Here is a 24579-nt window from a genome sequence, read left to right on the forward strand (position 1 = left end):
GTTTAATTTCTAAGGTGTGGGGGCAGTGTTTATTTGCCCAGAGGCTGATGCATTATGAAGGGTGAGATTTTACAAACCAATCTCACTCAGGGTCTTATTTATGAATGAAAAGGAGCACGTGGCTCTGGAGGCTGGGTACGTCATCACGCAAGTGAGGAGCGATTGACGTCGTGCGTGCGTCGGGACGTCGAGTCGGGGCCGGGAGCCGGGCCTAATGCGGGAGGCTTCCCAGACTTTGGCCGCTGGGTTGGAGGCAGCTCGGTGACTGCAGCCCGGGCGATGCTCAGGGGGTTTGGTGCGGATCCGGGAACAGTTTGGTGACCGGACAGTCGCCCAGGAACAGGCCCATCCCAACAGGGGCTTCGCTAGAAAGACAGAGCCGTGTCCCCTGTGAGCGACCCGGGCTCTGTGCACCCGGGGGGAGGGGGGCTCTCTGTGAGGGGGCTGGGCTCTGCAGCCAGAGTGAGGGGCTCTCTGTGAGGGACTCTGCACCCAGAGTGGGAGTTTGGGGGGAGGGGGAGAGCTCACTGTAGTTGGGCCTCCTTTTAAGTTTGTGCCCGTTCCTCAGCTTCCCCCTTCCCTGACTTAGAAGAACATTCTTCTTCTGGAATAATGGTGGTTGGATTGTCAATATGAGCAGCCAGGAAGATCCCACTGAGGTTAATGGGCCGCTTCTCACTTCCAGTCAGTGTATGAATGGGGTTAAGATGGATGATCAAGAACTGGAAAATGATGATGAAGACGAAGTAAACATGGAGACTCTTCTGGCTGAGGTTGGTGGAGATGGTTCTCAGGAAGACCTTCAAGGCAGCAGGAATGCCAATGGAGAAAGTCAGGGGGAAGACTTTTATGTCGATGAACACTGTGCGTATGTGAGCCAAGATGTCAACGGGGATGAGAACCATTTGGACAATATGGAACAAGATAAAGAAATGACTGAAGGAGGCAGTGCCTCTGTTGGTGCTGTGCATTTGTATCCGCCAAACCTAAATGCTGATTCTGAAAACAATTTGATTGGAGATGGTTTATTAGATTTCAGTTCAGGAACTGACAACACAGAGGAAACGTTACATTTTCAAGATAATGAAGATGATGATCACTGCCAGATCAAAGTGCTTTTGACTCAATTACGCCTCTATGAACAGGGCAGGATGACTTTGGACAGTAAAACAAAACCAGCTTCCCAGCCAATATTTGATGGCTTTAGTTTAGAAAGTGGGAGGAAGTTCACAACAGATGGAGAGAGTAATGCATTGACAGGTGATGATGGGCAACAATTTGGTACAGTTAACCAGCAGGATGGTTTGACTGAGATGACTCACAAGCCTTTAATGTCAACTGAGAGACCTAGAAGTTTGAACGGAAATGAGATAGAAGATCTGGTCCATCATGGCAATGAGCTATTCCAAGTAAGTTGTTCTGGCCCAAAATCTGGTGTTGTTGGCCACGTGGTGTGTAGTGATCCGGTTACCAGTGCATTCCATCACCCACCAGAAGGAACTGAGAGAAAACACACAGCCTCACGAGAAGTTTGCAGTTGGCTAGAAGCTGCGTCTGGGAATGAGTTTGGTGAATCTCAGGGAAACATTGAGGAAATGCTCCAGGACCAACAATCTCCTGACTTCTGTCCAGGCAAAGATGGGGCGTCTGAAGGTGATTCAAGCCCCTCTCTAGATGGTGGGCCTTTATTTAGGCTGAAGAAAGACTGGAGGAAAGAGGGAGAGGCTTTGTCTTTAGCCCTCAAAGAGTTAAAAGAAGAGGTTGAGAATATTAGCAAGTCCTTCCTACCCGATGATGGTGTAGAGCACATTGATCCAGCGAAGCCAGGAGCCGGCCACACACACAGCAATGCCTATGAACACGATAGACAGGTAAGGACAAATCTGATTAGAATACTGTCTAATGACCTCTAATCTAATCCAGTTCAGGCTCATCAAATACAAGAAATAAAAACAAAAGCATGTTTGAACTACCTCGCATTTGTGAAAGGAGAAGCAGTTAGCATTCTGGGATAAAAGCAAATTACTGCGGATGCTGGAATCTGAAACAGAAGCAGAAAATGCTGGAAAATCTCAGCAGGTCTGACAGCACCTGTGGGGAGAGAATAGAGCCAACGTTTTGAGTCTAGATGAACCTTTGTCAGAACTCAGGAAGGTGCTTTCTGAGACGATGAGCTTTCACCTGACTGAAATACAACCTTTGTCTGACTTTGAGTCAGAGGTGCAATAAATCAGGGCAGCTTCAGCTCATGGTGTTAACAACTGGAGGGCCATGATGCAAACCCTCAGTAGGCTTATTAAATTGGCAGCCGGACTCTTCAGCCTGAATGTATGTTCGGAGAAATGGATTTGGCACTGGTAAGATGGTGATGCCTCTCTGTAATTAGGAGTGGAATCTGTCATTAGGATAATTTGCTATACAGTGGTTCCACTGCTGAGATCCCTCTGCCTGTCTGTAAAACCAGACTTGGCTGGCTGGCAACTTGAATTAAGTGAGGGCCCTGAAGGTAGGTGACATCAGTGGTAGCTCTTTATCTTTGTGCACAGCTGCTCTCTGTCTCCGGAAATGCCTATTTACAGTATTGTTGTTTCACTTCCTGTAGCTGGTGGTGCACAAGATAGATTGTCATTTGTAGCACGGTTTTTCCTGGAACAGGTCGCTCGTCAGTCACCAGAGGCTTATAACTTAGAACAGAATCTATACAGTGTAGAAGGAGGCCATTCAGCCCATCAAGCCCGCACGACAACTATCCACCCAGGTCCTATCCCCATAACCTCAAGTATTTACCTTGCTAAACCCCCTGACACTAAGGGACAATTTAGCATGGCCAATCAACGTAACCCACACATCTTTGGCACGTGGGAGGAAACCGGAGCACCCGGAGGAAACCCACGCAGACGCAGGGAGAATGTGCAAACACCACACAGACAGTAACTGAGGCCGGGATTGAACCCACGTCCCTGGTGCTGTGGGGCAGCAGTGTTAACAACTGTGCCACCATGCAACCCAAATGTGAAGGGCGCCATTTCACAGCAAGCATGGCTGACGAGTCGCCTCTTCTGCTCTTACCACCAGTCATTGGCGAGGATTGGAAGGATTTTACAGGTTGAGACATGATCTGTTGGCTGCATTATGAAAGCACCTTCCTTGGCCACCAGGTGCTGGAACTCAAACCCAGACCTCCTGGTTCAGAGGCAGACTCTACACCATAAGAACTCCCCTTTTTTTATATTATAGTGGCGTCCAGTTCAATTTTAATGATTTTATGCTCTTGGATTTGCTATGTGCTTATATCTATGGCCTGGGCCAACTGAGCTGTACCTGTGAGCTGTACCTGTGACCTTTCCACCTGCTCTCAGCAGTGTTACAGACAAGTTAGCTGAGTCCGATTAATGAAAAGTTTGCGAGTTGAAGCAAGTAGTAAGAGGAAGATAAAACAACTGGTACCACAGGAATCAACGGTGTTGTTTCTGATCATTCAAATATCCACGTGTTAATTTTCTTTTGCTTTCCTCTGCTGGTAGCCTCAGCCAGTTTAGTATCTGGTGTAGCAATAATTTCCTAACAAGGGAACTCTACACTGAACCATTTAGTGAAGAGAATGTAAAGGTGTGAGTTTGCGTTTCTATTCTAATAAACACGCACTCGTGTAATATTTAGGGCCACTTGTTTCACATCTGCAAAAGGGCTTCAGGCAAGCATGAATTACAGTGACTTGTGCAAACATTCAGATACACAGATGCACACTTGAATTACATAAATGGTGTTTACAACAGAGAAACAGGCCATTCGGCCAAACAGATCTGTGCTGGTGCTTAAGCTGCATATGAGAACTCTTGCGTCACTTCATCTCACCACATCCCTCAGGTACTTATTTCTTACACGCAAGTATGTTCTTTGCCCCAACTACTTCATACGGGGGCTGGGTCAAAGGAAATATAGGAATTTTGAGGATTAGTGGTACATCTTGTAGACTGCACTGCAGAGATGGAGATTCATACTGATTCTTGCTTTTAATTTCTTACAAAGTCATAAAAGTTTTACAGCACAGAAAGAGGCCTTTCGGCCCATTATGTCTATGCCGGCCATCAAGCACCTACCTATTTTAATCATGTAATTTTCCAAGTTGTGATGAAAGGCCCTGGAGGTGGCGCTCCTGCATTCAAACAGGGCGAAACGGTGACTCTAAGCCTGTGCCCCCCATTTGATGCCCTGACTGACTCAACTGATTCTGCTTGGGAAGAGCTGGTGAGCTTGACGTCCGTGGTAGGGAAGTTGTTGGAGAGGATTCTTAGAGACAGGATGTATGTGCATTTAGAACGGAACAATCTCATTAGTGACAGACAGCATGGTTTTGTAAGAGGGAGGTCGTGCCTTACAAATTTGGTGGAGTTTTTTGAGGAAGTGACAAAAACGGTTGACGAAGGAAGGGCCGTGGATGTCGTCTACATGGATTTCAGTAAGGCATTTGACAAAGTCCCACATGGCAGATTGGTTAAGAAGGTTAAGGCTCATGAGATACAAGAAGAAGTGGCTAGATGGGTGGAGAACTGGCTTGGCCATAGGAGACAGAGGGTAGCGGTCGAAGGGTCTTTTTCCGGCTGGAGGTCTGTGACCAGTGGTGTTCCGCAGGGCTCTGTACTGGGACCTCTGCTATTTGTGATATATATAAATGATTTGGAAGAAGGTGTAACTGGTGTTATCAGCAAGTTTGCGGATGACACGAAGATGGCTGGACTTGTGGATAGCGATGAGCATTGTCGGGCAATACAGCAGGATATAGATAGGCTGGAAAATTGGACGGAGAGGTGGCAGATGGAATTTAATCCGGATAAGTGCGAAGTGCTGCATTTTGGAAGAAATAATGTAGGGAGGAGTTATACAATAAATGGCAGAGCCATCAAGAGTATAGAAACACAGAGGGACCTAGGTGTGCAAGTCCACAAATCCTTGGAGGTGGCAACACAGGTGGAGAAGGTGGTGAAGAAGGCATATGGTATGCTTGCCTTTATAGGACGGGGTATAGAGTATAAAAGCTGGAGTCTGATGATGCAGCTGTATAGAACGCTGGTTAGGCCACATTTGGAGTACTGCGTCCAGTTCTGGTCGCCGCACTACCAGAAGGACGTGGAGGCGTTCGAGTGCAGAGAAGGTTTACCAGGATGTTGCCTGGTATGGAGGGTCTTAGCTATGAGGAGAGATTGGGTAAACGGGTTGTTCTCCCTGGAAAGATGAAGAATGAGGGGAGATCTAATAGAGGTGTACAAGATTATGAAGGGTATAGATAGGGTGAACGGTGGGAAGCTATTTCCCAGATCAGAAGTGACGATCACGAGGGGTCACGGGCTCAAGGTGAGAGGGGCGAAGTATAACTCAGATATTAGAGGGATGTTTTTTACACAGAGGGTGGTGGGGGCCTGGAATGCGCTGCCAAGTAGGGTGGTGGAGGCAGACATGCTGACATCGTTTAAGACTTACCTGGATAGTCACATGAGCAGCCTGGGAATGGAGGGATACAAACGATTGGTCTAGTTGGACCAAGGAGCGGCACAAGCTTGGAGGGCGGAAGGGCCTGTTTCCTGTGCTGTACTGTTCTTTGTTCTTTATATGACTCGGTAATGCACCGATGATTGTGTTCAAACAGGAAAAAAAGAAAACCATGTTGGATTAAATCACTTCAAACAATTGAACAAATGCATTTTAAATTTCCTTTGTCTTTTTTTTATTTCAGCCAAAGAAGAAATGTGCTTATCCAGCATTTAAAGAAGGTAAGCTGATTCCATTTAGGGAATTCACCTGCCTGTCATTCTTGTATTGAAAAGAAAAAAGAAAGATTTGCATTTATATAGCACCATTCGCAATCGCGGCAATCTCAAAGTGCTGCACAGTCAGTGAAGGACATTTTTGTTTTGTTGAAGTGTAGTCATTGTTGTAATGTAGGAAACACGACAGCCAATTTTACTCATTACAATGCAGTAGACCTTTCATTTTTATTCTGTAAGTTATAAGCCTTTTGCAACATATTGTATCTATTAAATAGAGCAACTGAGGATTAAACATGCTGCTTAGTGGGATGCACAGTACATGCTTGTGTCCACTTGCATCACAACATCAGTAACAGATTATTTGTATACTTAAATGTTTATAATTGTGCAATTCTTTTATTGCGTTATAGTTTTCTTTTGCTGTTTTTATGATTGTCTAACTATGTTATGAATTATGATCGCTTCTTTTATTTGTATCATCAACACAATTCAGCACCTGATGGTTTTCAACAAACCAATTATCTATCTAAGGCCCTCCGTTCGACAGTGTGATAATGACCAGCGAACCTCTTAGTGCTGTTAATTAAAGTATAAATCATGTCCACATCACTCTGAGAGCTCCTCTGCTCCTCAAATAATGCTACAGGACTTTTATGCACAACCAAAAGGGTATACATGTCCTCATTTTAATATCTATTCCAGTGCTAACGTTGTGGTGTAAGTGCATATAGCCATGTGTCCGCCTTAAGCAAAGCGGCAAGATTAATCCTCAATTGCTCTACTTAATCATTCAACAAGATGTCAATTCCTTGGCCAATGATAAGTTAGTTGATTTCCACTGGGCAATGCCAGGGTCTCTTCAATTTGCCTCAGCATCTCCTGGATTAGCGAGAACGAGGAGTGGGCTTCTTCTCCCTAAACCTTATCCATGGATTTCTGCTGGGAAGTACATTAGCGTGGATTTCAGTTGATGACACTTCAGGTTTGGCTGTAATGAGCTCCAAGGTCAGAAATATCTGGCAGCATTCATTGTGTTCATCCATGAAGAATGGTCACAAGGGCAGGTACGGGAGGGCAGCCAGCACCCCTGGAATCTATACTCGGTGCTTTCAGGAAGGCAGAAGATGGGATAGAAATGGGTTAAAACACAATGTTCATTAACAGTGTTTTTATTGCTTTTTGCTCCCCATGAAGTGTCGGGACCCTGCGATTCTGAGGACCTCCTCGATGGAATCATATTTGCAGCAAGTTACCTTGGATCAACCCAATTGTTCTCAGACAAAAATCCATCAACCAACGTCCGAATGTCACAAGCGCAGGAAGCAGTGGGGAGGATAAAGGTGCTTGTGAAAAGTATTGCAATTTGTGTATTTTTTATTTGCTGAGAACACTCTCAAATTTTAGCAGTTTGTAATGTGCTGCAAATATAATGAGTGCCCCGAGTTCATTGTGATATTGATGCTGCTCAGTGTCAGACAGACCACAAAACCCGCACGGTTTGGTCCATAACCTGTGCTTTTAGCTCATCTTGGATGTGATATTAGATTGGCCCCAGCATCCCTGAGCAGGGAGAGAGGAAATAAATCTTTTTAATCAGGTGTCCAGCTTCTTACTGCTGTCAAGTGACTCCTGCTGGGAAAGCTTTATATGGGCATCAAGCAAGGACACCATTGGGGTTACTTGTAATGTCCTTAAGTTGTACAGAGAGCTGAAATTCACTGTCTGGGTTCACATTTGAAGAACGGCTGTATTAGTGAGGTACTGAGGGGTTCCTGTTACTTGAAGAGTCCAACAAAGAGTAAGCTTCTCCAGAGATTTACAGGAGGACATAATGGGAATATAGATGAAGTAACTACTCTGTTTGTTTATTAGGCACCAGAAGGAGAGTCGCAGCCAATGACTGCAGTGGATCTGTTCATATCAACACAGCGAATTAAAGTACTGAATGCAGAAACGCAGGTAATGGAAGAAGCTACTATTAAGATCCATACCTGGGATATTCTAAGCATGGTACACTGTCACTGGGTTTATTCAGTGTATTGGTATCCTGATAGTATATGAAAATTACCGCTTAATACATTTTAATTTTGTGAAATGCCCTTGATTTGTCATTGCCAATTGCTCTGAGCACCATTAACACCAGTGATAGACCTGAAACCATTAGTAAAGAAAGGACTTGTTTTTACATAGTGCGGTTCAAAATCTCAGTGAGTCTTTTGTAATGTAGGAACCATAACAGCCAATATGGACACAGTAAGATCCCACAGCCTCAATCTGATAATGAAGTTGAGGCTTAAATATTGACCAGAAGACAACAAACTCCCTCTCTCTTATAAATAGTGTCTTGGATGTTCTCTGACACCCCCCCCCCCCCGCCCCCCCCAACCCCACACACACACGCACACCAAACGCCTGTTAGACATGTTGAAATCCGAGTGGGAGCAGATTAGCTGCATGTTTAACTGGAAAACATCTGGCAGGAATATGATTTTGGTTTATCACAAATGGAATCGCTGTTTCTGTAGGAAACCCTGATGGATCACCCTCTACAGACCATTTCATACATTGCAGATATTGGAACGACGATAGTCTTCATGGCTCGCCGGCGACTGCCACGTAAATCCCCAGACCAAGAAACCGGGAGCTCTCCTGCCGGGAAACGAGAGTACAAGATGATTTGCCACGTCTTTGAGTCAGAAGACGTGAGTAGCTTGAATCATTTCATGATAGCATAGATGTTTAAACAATGATCCCTAGACTGTAGGGGACCTCTCAGTCCGAGTCATAAGAGTTTTGTATTTGTTGACTGAACTGTATTATTTACATTGCTCTAAATGAATGAATTTTTTTTGCAATAATAATAATAGTTTTCTCTTTGGTTGCCTGTTACTTCTTTGAAGTCAGAGTTTGAATGGAATCCACAGACTTTTGCTGATTTTGCAAATGCTTTCCCACACTTAATAAAAGCTCTAATAAATTGAGTGCTGCAAGATGTCCTGTAAAGAGCTTGTGTTTGTATATGTGCACAAGTATACAAACCCCATTGTGTGATTTGTCCGTCCGTTTGTTTGTTTTAACCGCACGCCCCAATGTGCATTTCTTAAACCAATGCTTAACTTCTGCCTTTGCTTGCAGGCATCACTTATCGCACAAGCGATAGGCCAAGCTTTCACCGTGGCATACCAGCAGTTTCTCAATGCTAATGGCATCAATCCTGCAGATCTGAGTCCTAATGAATATAATGATTTACTGGACACCGAGTTTTACAACGGGGATCTCGTACACTTTTCCAAATCGGAAAACTCCAAAGAGGTGAGTATCTGCCACAAAGTGAGTACTAACATAGTTTAATTTGTTTCAATGCTAAGAGGCTGTTTGAAAATATCTGGGGGAGGGTAACTTTGGATGTGCAGAAAATAGCTGCTGGAAGGAGAGGGGGCAAGTTGATCTATTAACCCTGGTACAAGGTCAAGCAAACAGCAAGCACAGAGCAGTGTGGGGCTATAATATTGTAGCCCTGATTTTAAAAAAAAAATTGTTCCTGGAACACTCTGCTGCCACTGATTTGATTTGATTTGATTTATTATTGTCACATGTATTAGTATGCAGTGAAAAGTATTGTTTCTTGCACACGATACAGACAAAACATACTGTACTTGGAGAAGGAAAGGAAAGAGTGGAGAATGGAGTGTTACAGTCATAGCTGGGGTGTAGAGAAAGATCAACTTAATGCGAGGTAGGTCTATTCAAAAGTCTGATGGCAGCAGGGAAGAAGCTATTTTTGAGTCAGTTGGTCCGTGACCTCAGACTTTTGTATCTTTTCCCCAACGGAAGAAGGTGGAAGAGAGAATGTCCGGGATGCTTGGGATCTTGATTATGCTGGCTGCTTTGCCGAGGCAGCGGGAATTGTAGACAGAGTCAATGGATGAGAGGCTGGTTTGAGTGATGGTCTGGGCTTAGTTCACGATCCTTTGTAGTTTCTTGCAGTCTTGGACATAGCAGGAGCCATACCAAGCTATGATACAACCAGAAAGAATGCTTTCTCTGGTGCATCTGTAGAAGTTTGTGAGACTTGTAACTGACATGCCAAATTTCCTTAGTCTCCTGAGAAAGTAGAGGCGTTGGTGGGCTTTCTTAACTGTGCATCAGTGATGGAGCAAGTGAATGCTTAAGGTGGTGGATGGGGTGTGAGTGAAGCAGGCTGCTTTGTCCTGGATGATGTGAACTTTCTTGAGTGTTGTTGGAGCTGCACTCATCCAGGCAAGTATCCCATCACACTCCTGACTTGCGCTTTGTAAATGGTGGACAGGCTTTTGGGAGTTGGGTGCAATCTGACTTTAAATTAACATGAGATTAAAGTAGAAAAATGTGTAACAGGCAAACCAAAGGTAATTAATTGCATTGCCCCCTGAGGACAGGCGGAATAACAACTGAATGCCCTCCAGAGGTGAGTGGAGAAAATTGGAATGTGGGTGTGGGATTAACGGGGAGACGACTGGTTAGAAATTGTGTCCCATCGTGTTTCTTTTGGCCTAATTCTTCTCAGCTGCTATGTCATGCCAGTTCCATCATTTAGAATCTGTGATGCTATTTTCACTGAGAATTTCCATTATGAATGTTTGTGATTAATGCAGTTCTACTCTCTGCACAGGTCCGCATAGAAAAGGCAAAAGGAGAGATTCTTGGTCTTGTGATAGTGGAGTCTGGCTGGGGCTCCATCCTTCCCACAGTGGTGATAGCCAACCTCATGCACGGTGGGCCCACAGAGCGATCAGGAGAGTTGAACATCGGCGACCAGATCATTTCTGTAAATGGCACTAGTTTAGTTGGATTGCCTCTCGCCACCTGCCAGGGCATCATAAAGGTACTGAATTCCTGCAGCTCTGTATTTACTGAGCCTTGCTCTCTTTTTATTTAACTCTTTACCTTAAAGTACAGCTTCATGGGCAGTAACAGCCTTTATTATAAAGTATAGTTGGTTCCACCGATGTGTAGTGATATAAGCTTCTGAATGCAGCATCCTCAGATGTGACAATTGGATTTCCTGTTGGCGATGACAGTGATCCACAGAGATCAGGAAGGTATTGGATTCAATCTAAGCTGTGGTGTCATAGAGCCTAACTGATCTTCATATCCATGAGCTACGAATGGGGAGTGAGCCAAAGCCTCGATCAGTATCTGGCCATCGCTACTGGGACGTGAAAATGTGTGGGTGACAGGTATTGGACTCATTTGATGTCCTCTGTTTGAATCGGCACATGGCATTCTATTGCCTGGACAGGCAGGTATAGAAGGGCCGTTGTGTGTGGTATTGGGAGCACATTGGCACACTGGGACTATACTTCAAAAATCAGTGCTCTAAGGAGAGATGAAGAGAGAATTGAACAGACCAAAAAGAATTTGAGGAGGAGATATCAGATTTTCATAATTCTAGCTTATTTGAATGCAAAAACTTGAAAGACTGTTATTGATTGTCTGAGTGAGGTGATGGCCTAGTGGTATTATCGCTAGACTATTAATCCAGAAACTCAGCTAATGTTCTGGGGACCTGCCACAGCAGATGGTGGAATTTGTATTCAATATAAAGAAAGTATCTGGAATTAAGAATCTACTGATGACCATGAAACCATTGTTGGAAAAACCCATCTGGTTCATTAATGTCGTTTAGGGAGGAAATCTGCCATCCTTGCCTGGTCTGGCCTACATGTGACTCCAGAGCCACAGCAATGTGGTTGATTCTCAACTAGTCTCCAAGGGCAAGTAGGGATGGGCAATAAATGCTGGGCAGCCAGCGATGCCCACGTCCCACAAATTAATAAAAAGAAATAGAATCTGTGCAACCGTGAAGGCAGCATTTCAAATTATTTACTTACCAGAAGCCCTCAAGATACTGTGGTTTGTGTTGTCCTTTTTAGCGAGTGAAATTGTTCGTACAAATATGTGGAATAAATGTAGCTAGGATATATTGAAAAACGGAATCACATGGCACAGGAGGAGGCCATTCGGCCCATCTTGTCTGCACTGACTCTCTGAATGAGCAACTCATTTGGTGCCACTCATCTACCTTCTCTCCGTAACCCTGCATGTTCTTCCTTTTCACATATCAGTCTAATTCCCTCTTAAATTGAATCCGCTACACTCAGGCAGTGCATTCCGGATCCTAACCACTCGCTGCGGTATCACTTTTGCTTCTTTTACTAATTACTTCAAAGCTGTGCCCTCTCATTCTCTATCCTTTCACGAGTGGGAACAGTTTCTGCCTGTCCACTCTGTCCAGACAACTCACAATTTTGAATAACTATTAAGTCTCTCCTCGGCTTTCTCTTCTCCAAGGCAAACCATTCTAACTTCTCCAGTCTGTCTTCATAACTGAAGTTTCTCATTCCTCATCACATAGGGTCATTAGAATGTATAATCCAATATAGCAATCGGAATATTCATGCCGACAGTACACATCTGGTTATATTCTGAGAGTTGAATTGGGTGCTAAAGCTGTTGAGGATCTGGTTTAATCTGAAGCAGAGGTTGAAGGCGGAGATGGAATCAATGGCATATTGCAGGAGTTGAAGGTGCTGGCTTTGGCTTTGGCCTTTTCCAAGTTTAATTGGAAGAAACTTTGGAACATTCATGATGGCTGTTGTACAAGCAGTCTGACAGCATTGAAGCAATGGAAGGGAGAGAGATCCAACTGGGTGTTGTCAGTATATGTGTGGAAGCTAATTCTGTGCCTTTTGGACAGAGCAGCATTTCGAAGAGGAGAGCTCCCAGGAGATGATCAGGTTTTCTGTGAATCCACCTGATCTGTCGTGGTGTAAAACTTTTGTACTTTGAATGTTTGTTCATGATATCTCAAAACGGTTTGAAAAGTGTGCTTAGCCGTTCCATTTTGTAGTTTACTATTTGATTTCATTTATTATTGTCACTGTAGTATACAGTGAAAAGTATTGTTTCTTGCATGCTATACAGACAAAGCATACCGTTCGTAGAGAAGGAAAGGAGAGAGCATATGCAGAACATAGTGTTGCAGTCATATATATCTAGGGTGTAGAGAAAGATCAACTTAGTGTGAGGTAAGTCCATTCAAAAGTCTGATAGCAGCAGGGAAGAAGCTGTTTTTGAGTCGGTTGGTACGTGACCTTTGTACCTTTTCCCTGACGGAAGAAGGTGGAAGAGAGAATGTCCGGGTTGTGTGGGGTCCTTGATTATGCTGGCCGCTTTGCTGAGGCAGCGGGGGATGTAGACGGAGTCAATGGATGGGAAGCTGGCTGGTATTCAGCTACCTAGAGGCCGTTGTTGGAAGAAGTTAAGCCAGACAGATCAGAAAGTCCAATATTTAAAAGCAAAATACTGCAGACGCTGGAATCTGGAACAAAAACAGAAAATGCTGGAAAATCTCAGCAGGTCTGAAGCATCTGTGGAGAGAGAATAGAGCCAACATTTAAAGTCAGGATGATGGCTTTGACGAAGGGTCATCTGGACTCGAAACGTTGGCTGTATTCTCTCTCCACAGATGCTGTCAGACCTGCTGAGATTTTCCAGCATTTTCTGATTTAATTAGATGACCCTAGCCAGGGAGGTAGGTGCGGTGATATGGCTGTCCTGTGAGCCTTGAAGCCTGGGAGAGAAAAATCAGCTGGAGAGAGGTTCTTTGCCATCCCAGTAAGTGTGTGTTTGTGGCAGTCAACAATGACAGGATTTAAAAACAGAAAGTGCTGGAAATAATAATAAATTCATCAGTAGATCAGACAGAAACAACATTCTTATTTCTTTCTTCATAGAGCTTGCCTGACCTGCTGAATATTTTCTGGGTTTTTTTAAGTTACAGATTTGAAAGGTCTGCAGTATTTTGTTTTGTGTTCATAATCATTTAGTTTGGCAGTATTGCCCCCAATGGTGGAAAAGAAGCTGCTGTACAATTTCAGCATGAGAATGGCGGCTACGTCCATGAAGTTGCACCTCAGCATGCCAAAATTAATAAATGAAAAATAATTAAACAGAAGGTTGCTGTCAGATGCAATTGAATCATGGAATGATTACAGTTAAGAAGGCAGTTGTTCGGTCTGTCATTTCCTGCAGGCAACTGGCAGGGCACAGTTCAGCTAGTTTTACCACCCCATCCTGTCCCATAGCCCTTCTAATCTTCTCTCTTTGGCTGTTGTCCAATTTCAAACACACTCGATTGTACGTGCCTCCTCCCCTACACCATCCATACATTCCAGAGCCTAACCAATCACTGTCTTTAAAAAAAGCCTTTCCTCCTCTCGCTGTTGATGCTTTTGCCAATCTCCTTAAAATCGATATCCTGTGATTCTCAACTCACTTGATGATATCCTGTGATTCTCAACTCACCTGATGATATCCTGTGATTCTCAACTCACCTGATGATATCCTGTGATTCTCAACTCACCTGTGACTCACCTGATGAAGGAGTTTGAGGCTCCAAAAGCTGGTGCTACCAAATAAACCTGTTGGACTTTAACCTGGTGTTGTGAGACTCCTTACCCCAGTCCAACGCTGGCAACTCCACATCATTCTCAACCCTTCCAGGGAATTATATCTAACTACTAGACCCCTCATAATTTTCAACACTTTGTATCAAATCTCCTTGATTTATTTATTTATTATCACGTGTTGGGATAGTGAAAAGTATTGTTTCTTGTGCACTTATACAGACGAAACATACCGTTCATTGTGTACATAGGGGAGAAGGAAAGGAGAGGGTGCAGAACCTGGTGTTGCAGTCTCTTCTCTATGGAGAATGACCTCTGCTTCGCCAGTCTGCCCATGTAACTGAAGTTCCTCATCCCTGGACCCATTCCTGTTAATCTTTTCTGCACCCTCTCTAAAGCCTTTCTATCCTTCCTGCATGTGTTATTCAGAATTTGACAGAATACTCTAGTTGAGGCTGAAGCAGTGTTTTACGAAGATTCACCATAACTTGCTTACCTTTGTACTCCATGCCTCTATTTCCCACCACCAAAGCGAAACGAATGACATATAGTTGCTGGATTTATCCTTGCATCCTTTTTTGAAGAAGTTTGCTGTTTATTCAGTGTGACTCCGACCAAGATGAGGAATGGTTAGCACTGCTGAGCAGTCTTTGCATGGTTTTTGTGATGATCTTATCACCAGCTGGAGACTCTTTCCAGAAAATCTTTCTTTCTTTCTGACGTCTTATGTATTGGTTTTAAAGGACTTGAAATACCAATCTGAAGTGAAGCTCAATATTGTACGCTGTCCGCCAGTCACAACAGCTATTATCAAACGACCAGACCAGAAGCACCAGCTCGGATTTAGTGTACAAGATGGAATTGTAAGTAAGATGTTGGGCGGGATTTTCCTTCCCCCTCCGCAGTGTGTTTCCAGGCAGGGCGCTACCCGTTGGCAGCGGGATTTTATGGCCCCGCTGTTGTCAATGGGGTTTCCCATTGAATGCACCCCTCACTACTGGCAAACCCGCAGCAGGGGTGCGACATGGATGGGACCATAAGATCCTGCCAATGTAAAGGGCAGCAAGCTTTGGGTGATTGTGTATAATTTTTACAAATGTTACTGTAAATCGATTTAAACCAAAGGAACTTCCAGTCTCCCAGGCCCTGCCATTTGGTCGAAAAAAAGTTTACACTGTTCAGAGAAACAAGAACTAATATTGTAGCATTCTACCCATGTCAGGAATCAAAGTAAATTAAACTGCTTGTAATGAAAATATTTTAAACTAAACTTTTAACCATGTCTTTTACCCTGTTTCAATTTCCTTCTCTCCTTTTATAATTGTCAAGGCTAAATTTTAATAAGTTCTTGTTCTAAACCTTTTTACATTTGATTACTTGTTCTGCCTGCTGGGTTCCACTGTTGGTGGTAGAGCGGCACAGTGACTGCTGGCTCACAGCTCCAGGGACCCAGGTTCAATTCCCAGCTTGGGTCACTGTCTGTGTGGAGTTTGCACGTTCTCCCCGTGTCTGCGTGGATTTCCTCCGGGTGCTCCGTTTTCCTCCCACAGTCCGAAAGACGTGCTGGTTAGGTGCATTGGCCATGCTAAATTCTCCTCCAGTGTACCCGAACAGGCGCCGGAGTGTGGCGACTAGGGGATTTTCACAGTAACTTCATTGCAGTGTTGATGTTAGCCTACTTGTGACACTAATAAAGTAAACTTTAAACTTTGGAACAGGGAGCAATGAATACTGTATGCTAGCTGAAAGCTTGGCACCAAGCAGAACCAGTGGCCATTGTGATGCTGGCAACTTCCTCGTATATAGACAGGATAATTTGTCTGCTGTACTGAAAGGTTTGAGATTGATTTTCAATTTACAAATCAAATTGAATTTATCTGAATGATGTTTAACTTCAAATTCATCTGAGTTCCCAGGGGAAATTAAGTGGCATTATCCTTTCTGTCTATTATACTGATAAGTCAAGATACCTGTGATTATTAATTAACCCAGAATCTTGATAATTGCGTTGAGTATTTATTTAAACTAACCTCACTGGCACAGAGATTATCTGGTCATTATCTTATTTGTGTGACCTTGCTGAGTGGAAACTTGTCCTCTGTGTTTCCTGTATTATGATGTGGAGATGCCGGCGTTGGACTGGGGTAAACACAGTAAGAAGTCTAACAACACCAGGTTAAAGTCCAACAGGTTTATTTGGTAGCAAAATGTGATCAGGACTCCCACCCACCTGGCGAAGGAACAGCCTGTTCAAAAAGCTAGTGGCTTTTGCTACCAAATAAACCAGTTGGACTTTAACCTGGTGTTGTTAGATTTTTTTTCTGTATTATAACAGTGATGGCACATCTATTTTTAAAAAAGCAGATAATTGGCTGTTAGATGCTTTGCGACATGGCCATGGAAGGTGTTGTGTAAATTCTAGTTCTTTCAAAGGGAAAACTTTGTGGGCTGGATCCGAGTTATGGCATGTACCAATCCATTTGTGAATTAGGATGTTCCCTTTTTAAAAATCTCTGCATGTGTTCAGACCGTGTTAACTTTTCTTATCTTGAGCTGTTCCCTTCCTGAAAACAAAAGTACTGCACGTTAAATGAGTTAACATTGACGGTTGAAGGTAAAAGTGGCAGTCGTTTTGTATACGGCAAGATCACATTAACTGCTTTGAGATGTATGACCAGGTAATAATGTATATTTGGTGATGTTCTTTGAGGATGGTCAATTGGCCAGCACAAGACAGTGATTCTTCACCTGGTGTCATGGGGTGTTTAATAATCATTTAGGTGAGCTGACAACGACTCAGTTGAAGCTTTCACTCGAAGGATGGCATTTCTGACAGTGCAGCACTGTACAGAGAGTACCTTTACTCTTAGTTATGTTGTACTCTTCAAAGTGCCTGATGGAATTGGAATATAGTAAGAGTTTTAACAACACCAGGTTAAAGTCCAACAGGTTTATTTGGTAGCAAATACCATTAGCTTTCGGAGCGCTGCTCCTTCGTCAGATGGAGTGGAAATCTGCTCTCAAACAGGGCACAGAGACACAAAATCAAGTTACAGAATACTGATTAGAATGCGAATCCCTACAGCCAACCAGATCTTAAAGATACAGACAAAGTGGGTGGAAGGAGCATTAAGCACAGGTTAAAGAGATGTGTATTGTCTCCGGACAGGACAGCCCGCAAGTCCAGGAGGCAAGCTGTGATCTGGTTGGCTGTAGGGATTCGCATTCTAATCAGTATTCTGTAACTTGATGTTGTGTCTCTGTGCCCTGTTTGAGAGCACATTTCCACTCCATCTGACGAAGGAGCAGCGCTCCGAAAGCTAATGGTATTTGCTACCAAATAAACCTGTTGGACTTTAACCTGGTGTTGTTAAAACTCTTACTGTGTTCACCCCAGTCCAACGCCGGCATCTCCACATCAGGAATTGGAATTGCCAGGGTCATCAGCTCAGGTACAACATAGGTTAACTACATTGAAGTGCTTCCTCTGCTCTACCCTTTGTTGTAACAGTCTGCCATTTTTCATTTCTGATCTCAGCTATTTTCTGATTACTTTTCTATTACGAATTGGTGTTAAATCAGGAACCATTTTAAGCTATTAAACTATGCGCAATAGCAGTTGCTTCACACTGTCTAAATTAAATTCATTTAAAACCATTAAAGCAAGCATTGTGCATCTTTGTCATTGGACTTTAGACATCTGTTGCGGGTTGGGAGTGAGTTACAGGGACTGTAACCTAACCCAGAGATTGAGATCAGTACTGACGTCATCTGGACCCATCGATCAGTTTAGTTTTAAACTTGCTTGGCAAAACCTTGTTTTTATTCAAAATAGCTGCAACCTGCTGAGTTGCTTACGTGTGGTGTGTTCTGAGTGAGACATTTGAAAATTACATGACAATGAACCCTTTGTGTGCAGTGAGCAAATTGGTCAGGTCAGGTATGCCTTCCCCATGCTGGCTGCTGCTGAGCGAGTGCATTCCCATTGTGATGCTTAAGGAGCAGAGATACCAACCATTCAACATGTCATTCAAAACTCTTACGGATTCTTTTTGATTGATCAATAAAGCGCCTACTGAAATGTTCAAAGACGGCTCAGAGGAAGAATAGGTTACCAAAAGAGCTTTAAATTTATTTTGAGAAATAAGGTGTAGGAAAGGAAAGCAAAAATCATAGAATGTTTACAGTACAGAAGGAGGCAACACAGAGGATGGTGGGTGCTTGGAACTCGCTGCCGGGGGAGGTAGTGGAAGCGGATACGGTAGTGACTTTTAAGGGGCGTCTTGACAAATACATGAATAGGATGGGAATAGAGGGATATGGTCCCTGGAAGGTAGAGGGTTTTAGTTCAGACAGGCAGCATGGTCGGTGCAGGCTTGGAGGGCTGAAGGGCCTGTTCCTGTGCTGTCATTTTGTGTTCTTTGAGGCCATTTAGCCCTTTGTTTCTGTGCTAGTTCGCTGCAAGAGCAATTCATCTGGTGCTACTCCCCTGCCTTCTCTCGAGCGCTGTAAATCTTTCCTCTTCAGATAATGATCCGATTCTCTGATAGAATCATTGAATGTAAAACTAAATTTTTAAAAAATCTCAAACATTTTAAATAATGGGAAAGGAGAAATAACGAAGGGATAACAAGGCGAGTAGGATTGGTATGTAACATTGTTTTTATTTTTAAGGAACTGGGATTAAGGCCTTGACGTAAAATCAGCAACGGTTCAACATCCTAACAAGCAAACAAGTTAATGTAGCTAAATTTTCTCTCGACTTGTTGATTCAGATCTACAGCCTCATGAGAGGTGGAATTGCAGAGCGAGGCGGAATCCGAGTAGGGCACCGCATCATTGAAATAAATGGGCAAAGTGTTGTTGCAACTCCACATGAAAAGATTGTGGACAGACTGTCGAAAGCCACTGGTGAAGTAAGTAGCAAAAGTACAGAACAGGTTATTAAGAAAAAAAGAACTGTCTAATCTCTGCTTACTGAGAGGTTCTCTGTGGACTGATGATACAGTCCAGTGGGATACTGAGGCATACAGACCAGATTCCATTTCCAGTCCCGACTGATCCAGACTGGGTCAGCACTAGGGTTCCTGAACGACTTTGGGTTGGGGAGGGACAAAAAAACATTAAGGTTTCCTGCTCATGTTAACTATTCAGTGGACTTAGTGCATTGTGTGTCTGTATGGATATTGTGTAAAGGCAGAGTTGATCCAGGCTGTGATTCTCCTACAGTTAAATGACCTGCCACTTGGACAACGTACCACTGAGAGCACCTGATGCCTGTGGAACTATCCCCTGGAAAGAATCTGCAACTATTTAAAAAGTCAAAGAAAAATTGATAGATAAGAAAGTCAACTTATAATTGCTTCTGGAGTAGGTTCCCTTGGACAAATACATGATGAATTTGAAATTTGTATTGTACTTGCATTCATACCTGCGTCAAGTGTGTTGCTACATCAAACCTTTACCACCATTGTTATAAACCCGCAACTGTCCATCAGTTACCAGTACTTACTGGCGGACAGCCCCATGTGATGAATAATTGCACTGCACCAACTTGGTTTCCATGCACATTATGGTGTCCAACATATCATGTAACATTTGTAAAATGTTTTAATCTTCCTTTCAAAATATGCTCCCAAAGTCAATAAGTTAGAAAGTCAAATTGAGCAATTATTTTTCCTGTGCTCTTCCCCTCACCAACTGACATCAGCACGGCGGCACAGTGGTTAGCACTGCTGCCTCACAGCGCCAGGGACCCGGGTTTGAATCCTGGCTTGGGTCACTGTCTGTGCAGAGTCTGCATGTTCTCCCAGTGTCTGCGTGGGTTTCCTCCGGTTGCTCCGGTTTCCTCCCACAGTCTGAAAGATGTGCTGGTTAGGTGCATTGGCTATGCTAAATTCTCCCTCAGTGTACCCGAACAGGCGCCGGAGTGTGGCGACTAGGGGATTTTCACAGTAACTTCATTGCTGTGTTAATGTAAGCCTACTTGTGGCACTAATGAATAAACTTTAAACATCTAATCTCTTGCTCAAAGTACTCTACTTCATTAATGAGCTTGGACAGTGAGTCACCTCCAGAGAGGCGTCGCAGTCCAATCCAGCCTGACCAGATGCTGTTACATTTTCCTAAAGAGATTAATGATTAGGAGCACCAGCACTAGCTGGTTCTGTGCCCCTTCAACCCATCCCCAAACAAGGGCACTGAGGTGAATTGGATAATAGTTGCTGCCCTGGCTCACAACACAGACCTGTTTAAAGCTGGGCCTCTGCTCTGAGGCTCAGTACTGCCTGGGATGCACTCCCAAGCAAGGTGATTGAGGCGGACATGCTGGGATCATTTAAGACTTATCTAGATAGCCACATGAACAGACTGGGAATAGAGGGATACAAACGAATGGTCTAGTTGAGCACATGAGCGGCGCAGGCTTGGAGGGCCGAAGGGCCTGTTCCTGTGCTGTATTGTTCTTTGAAACCGTGTATTCCATTTACACAAAGAGGAGAGATTTGGAAATGCTGTGGAGTATTTACGCCAAAACTCTTTCCCTTTTCTAGATAAACATAAAGACAATGCCAGCTGCAACATACAGATTGCTAACAGGACAGGAACAACCAATATACATCTAAGGAAAGCATCATCACCGCTCGCAAGCTCAAACATTTTGGGATGTAAGGCTTCCACATTAACATGGTCGAGTTGTGCCACGATAAATAACAGCACCGTCTTTAACTGGCATGTTCAAGAGCTGACTTGGCACAACCGTTCTACCCTGCATTAAACTGGCTGCCGTCTAAGAGTGAAGAGCTGCAGCAGCACCACAGCCAGCGTCCGAGAGGAAGAAATAAGCCAGCTTTAGGGCAGGAAGGTCTGCACATCGGAGACTCTGCCACTGGAATGGAGCGCAGCACTGTGTGTATCATGGAAAAGCTTTTGCCATATCACCAGCACAAACTAGTTATCACATGGCATCTGTAAGCAGCTCCATTGTTTATCTCAGTAGAATCTCACATGGATTAATTTTATCATTGGTAAGGACATGAGCCTGATAACTATTTTAATCGACTGATTTATTTAAAAATACATAAGCTAAAGGAATTTGTGTAACAAGCAGACTGGTCTGCCATCTTATGTTTAGAAGCACTTTGGGCAATGGTATTACTGTCATCCCAGAGACCATGAAGGTCTTACCCTGTCCTATGTTAATGGTGCCTTTCCGATAGCATCACATCTTGAGATAAGGACTTCAGATTACATTCTTGAGTTTTTGCTCTGACCAAAACAAAATGCAGTTAACCTTCTGTTCAGACCTGTCAAAATTCATGGCACAGTTATGGGTGCAAAAATTAGTGCCTCTAAATAAGGAGATAAAAGTATTAGCTTGGGGGTTCCTGCTCCTGATCATTACCCAGTGATTCTTGCTGGAAAGAGCACTGGTGGGCAATGGACAAGGATAGATTGGGGGTCAGTGAAATATTCTGCTGACCCTTAATGTCTCACACAAATCCCCACACTATTCAGTTGCTGAAGACCTGCTTGACTCTTAGGGCTGCACCCAGAGCCAGGTTCAAAGCTCACCAAACTGCTTCCCAACAAAAGTCAGCACCCACACAATTGCTCCCATGAAACTTCACCAGTATATAGTACAGTTTAGACTTATATATCTAGGAAAGCTCCATTTCAGTTCATATTTAAGAGAATTCTAAAACAGCAAAGCTTTGTCTAATTCTGAGGAGAAATTTGTCTTCAGGAACTTTAGTGAAAGAACAAATCTAGTCATCATCCAGTGACTCCCATGGGAGTGTTTGTGGACATCAGGGTTGGGCAGGGCTGTGATATACTCCGCAATAGAACAGATTGCCTAGGTTCATGGGAAGAATAGCTACTTATATAGTGGCCTGGGGTGATTAATGCCTGCGGAAGTTAACCTCCATATCAGTTATTCTTTCAGTAGAAAAGAGATGAAAAGTAGTGTTTGGTGCAGTGTTGGGGGGGTAGGCGATTAAGTGCATTGGAAAGACTGAGGATACCTCATTTAACGAATACTTGCCTTTGGTGCCTTGAAAAGCACCATTAAGCTTATTATACCTAACATGCTTAGGGTGCTTGGTAAGAACCATAATTCTGACTTGACCCCAGTGCATGCAGCAATGTTTGTACAGGGTTTCACATTCACAAGGAATTATTGTTAACTATTGAGAAAAAGACTCCCCCATGGCTCAGCTGGGAACTGCAGCGTCTGATATTTTACTGACCAATACTGACCGATCCCTGGTTCAGCTATTGATCTGTGCTGAATTAGCTGGTCTCCGCTGAGACAGTTTGTAGAGGACTAGGATTGAGGGCTATTATTCTCACCAGCGCCCCTGGGCTAGGGGGAGGAGAAGACTCAGCCCAGAGCTCCTGCACCTTATCATTATCATTTCTCTGCCGGAAGGTATGTAGGTGTGGGCTGAGTTAAACACTGCCTGAGGTCCACAGACCTGTGGAACGGTACCCCAGCAGGAGTCAATGTCTCCAGACAAGAGGGAGGGCAGAGAAACTCTACAACCCTCAATGCATTGGAATTTTCTCTTGAGTTGTATCCTTGTGCTATATTAATTACAGCGGAAGTTAACGATCAGCTAATGACTGCTCTGAGTTTGATGCATGTAGTGTTAAATCTTACACCTGTAATTGCCTTTTCTACATGGGTCTGCCCTGAATTCTTCCAAAGGAATGTGCTATTGACGTGTGGATTTTCTTTTTGGAATTTTAAATGCAAACAAGAGACTGGGCAGATTGTCGTGAGTTTTTGAGTAATTATATAATAGTGCTTCCTTCATGTGGTGCTCATTTGCATTTTTCCATTGCAATAAACAGTTATTATGGCATAAGTACATTTCTTAGTTAAAAATGGGGGTGGTTCAGGTTGTCTTATTATATCTTCTCTTTAGTTGCGTTCTAGCAAATGCTAATGAAATCACAAGCACTTAATCTGAAAAAGCCTTCCAGACTATCAGCACCACTGTATTCCAACCACATCGGGAGCGGTTTCCCCAAACATTAAAGTTAAAGTTTATTTATTAGTCACAAGTAGGCTTACATTAACACTAATAAAGTTACTGTGAAAATCCCCTAGTCGCCACACTCTGGTGCCTGTTCGGTACACAGAGAAAATTTAGCATAACCAATGCACTGAACCAGCATGTCTTTCGGAGTGTGGGAGGAAACCCACGCAGATACGGGGAGAATGTGCAAACTCCACACAGCCAGTGACCCAAGCTGGGAATTGAACCTGGGTCCCTGACGCTGTGAGGCAGCAGTGCTAACCACTGTGCCACCGTGCATGGCTGGTGTCCTGGCCTCAGCCACATTTCCTAGTGGCCTACTGCACCTTCATGCAACAAATTCTTTTCTGGCATCTGTCCTCAGCCCTCTCAACCCTCAAGATGTGCCTTTGCCGGCCGAATACACATGAATATTATTCCTGAATGAACTTCTATCGTCCCTAATAATGGAATGCATTCTTAGCAATGAGTACAGCTTGATGTGTACGGGTAGGGAACAGGTGGAATAATGCATATTGCGATTGGAAACAATATACTACAATTAATGGTGTGCCCACTGAATATCAATGCCCCATGAAACATACAGATTCAGAAACAGGTGCAGGCCATTCGGCCCCTCAACCAGCTGGGTGTTGGTGAACCAAAACCTGAGCAGTTTGCCATTGAAACTCTAGAGGGAGAGTTGTCTAACCTGAGCAATATAAACCGACACTGGGAAATGAGTTAAATAATAACAGACGCTGCATGCCCAAGTCCTTTAACTTAAGGCGATGCTGGAATGTTGATTAGATTTTCAAACCACTTTATACCAAGTGACCAAAGCAACACAGGCTTGGGCCGGGAGAGATCAAGTACATTGAAAAACACATGGCAAATATTTAAACTCTGACTGCGTTCTTTCTGAAGGGGATCTTACTATTTTGATGGGATACGGAAGTGGGGTGGGGTGAGTATTGCATTCATATCAAATCTTTGCTCTCTTTCGACTTGCATGGTTTTATTGCTTGGAAGACTTTTGGGTAATTTGCCATATTTTGTCACTCTCTGCAATCTCAAATGAGAACTGTGGGTGGGATTTTCTGGCTTCGCTCATCCCGAAACTGGAATATCCCGCCCAAGGTCAACGGACCTTTCCATGGTCCGCCCCCTCGCTCACTACGATTCCCATGGCAGGCGGAACGGGAAAATTTGCCCCATGATCTCTTACGACCCAACATGCTGTGTCCTTCCCCTCAACAACTCCAAAAGTAATAGGCCCCAAAGGTGCTGAGCCTCCCCACCGGGTTAGCGTCAGCAGTTAGTGGCTGCCAGGTTTTCAGC

At 43.8% G+C, this 24579-nt stretch overlaps 2 protein-coding genes across 2 annotated transcripts in view; one reads left to right on the top strand and one right to left on the bottom strand.

Moving 5' to 3' along the window:
* The window catches only part of LOC144479440 (tight junction protein ZO-3-like), a 335349-nt gene that overhangs the window by 199375 nt on the left and 111395 nt on the right, over positions 1-24579 (bottom strand). The window lies entirely within an intron of this gene.
* On the top strand, positions 173-23084 carry LOC144479441 (amyloid-beta A4 precursor protein-binding family A member 1-like). Its single transcript, XM_078198107.1, has 10 exons — positions 173-1871; positions 5732-5768; positions 6960-7105; positions 7638-7724; positions 8291-8467; positions 8901-9077; positions 10417-10629; positions 14959-15078; positions 18991-19131; positions 20767-23084. Exons 1-10 carry the CDS (start codon positions 633-635, stop codon positions 20836-20838), a joined length of 2409 nt encoding a protein of 802 aa, XP_078054233.1. The 5' UTR covers positions 173-632; the 3' UTR covers positions 20839-23084.

Source organism: Mustelus asterias, chromosome 26 (assembly GCF_964213995.1).
Source record: "Mustelus asterias chromosome 26, sMusAst1.hap1.1, whole genome shotgun sequence".
Taxonomy (NCBI): Eukaryota; Metazoa; Chordata; class Chondrichthyes; order Carcharhiniformes; family Triakidae; genus Mustelus; species Mustelus asterias.

Coding starts and splice junctions, on each gene's coding strand:
- LOC144479441 (XM_078198107.1), top strand. CDS start 633: ATGAGCAGCCAGGAAGATCCCACTGAGGTTAATGGGCCGCTTCTCACT. Junction 5,769..6,959: donor TTATCCAGCATTTAAAGAAG/GTAAGCTGATTC, acceptor CTCCCCATGAAG/TGTCGGGACCCTGCGATTCT. Junction 7,725..8,290: donor TACTGAATGCAGAAACGCAG/GTAATGGAAGAA, acceptor CTGTTTCTGTAG/GAAACCCTGATGGATCACCC.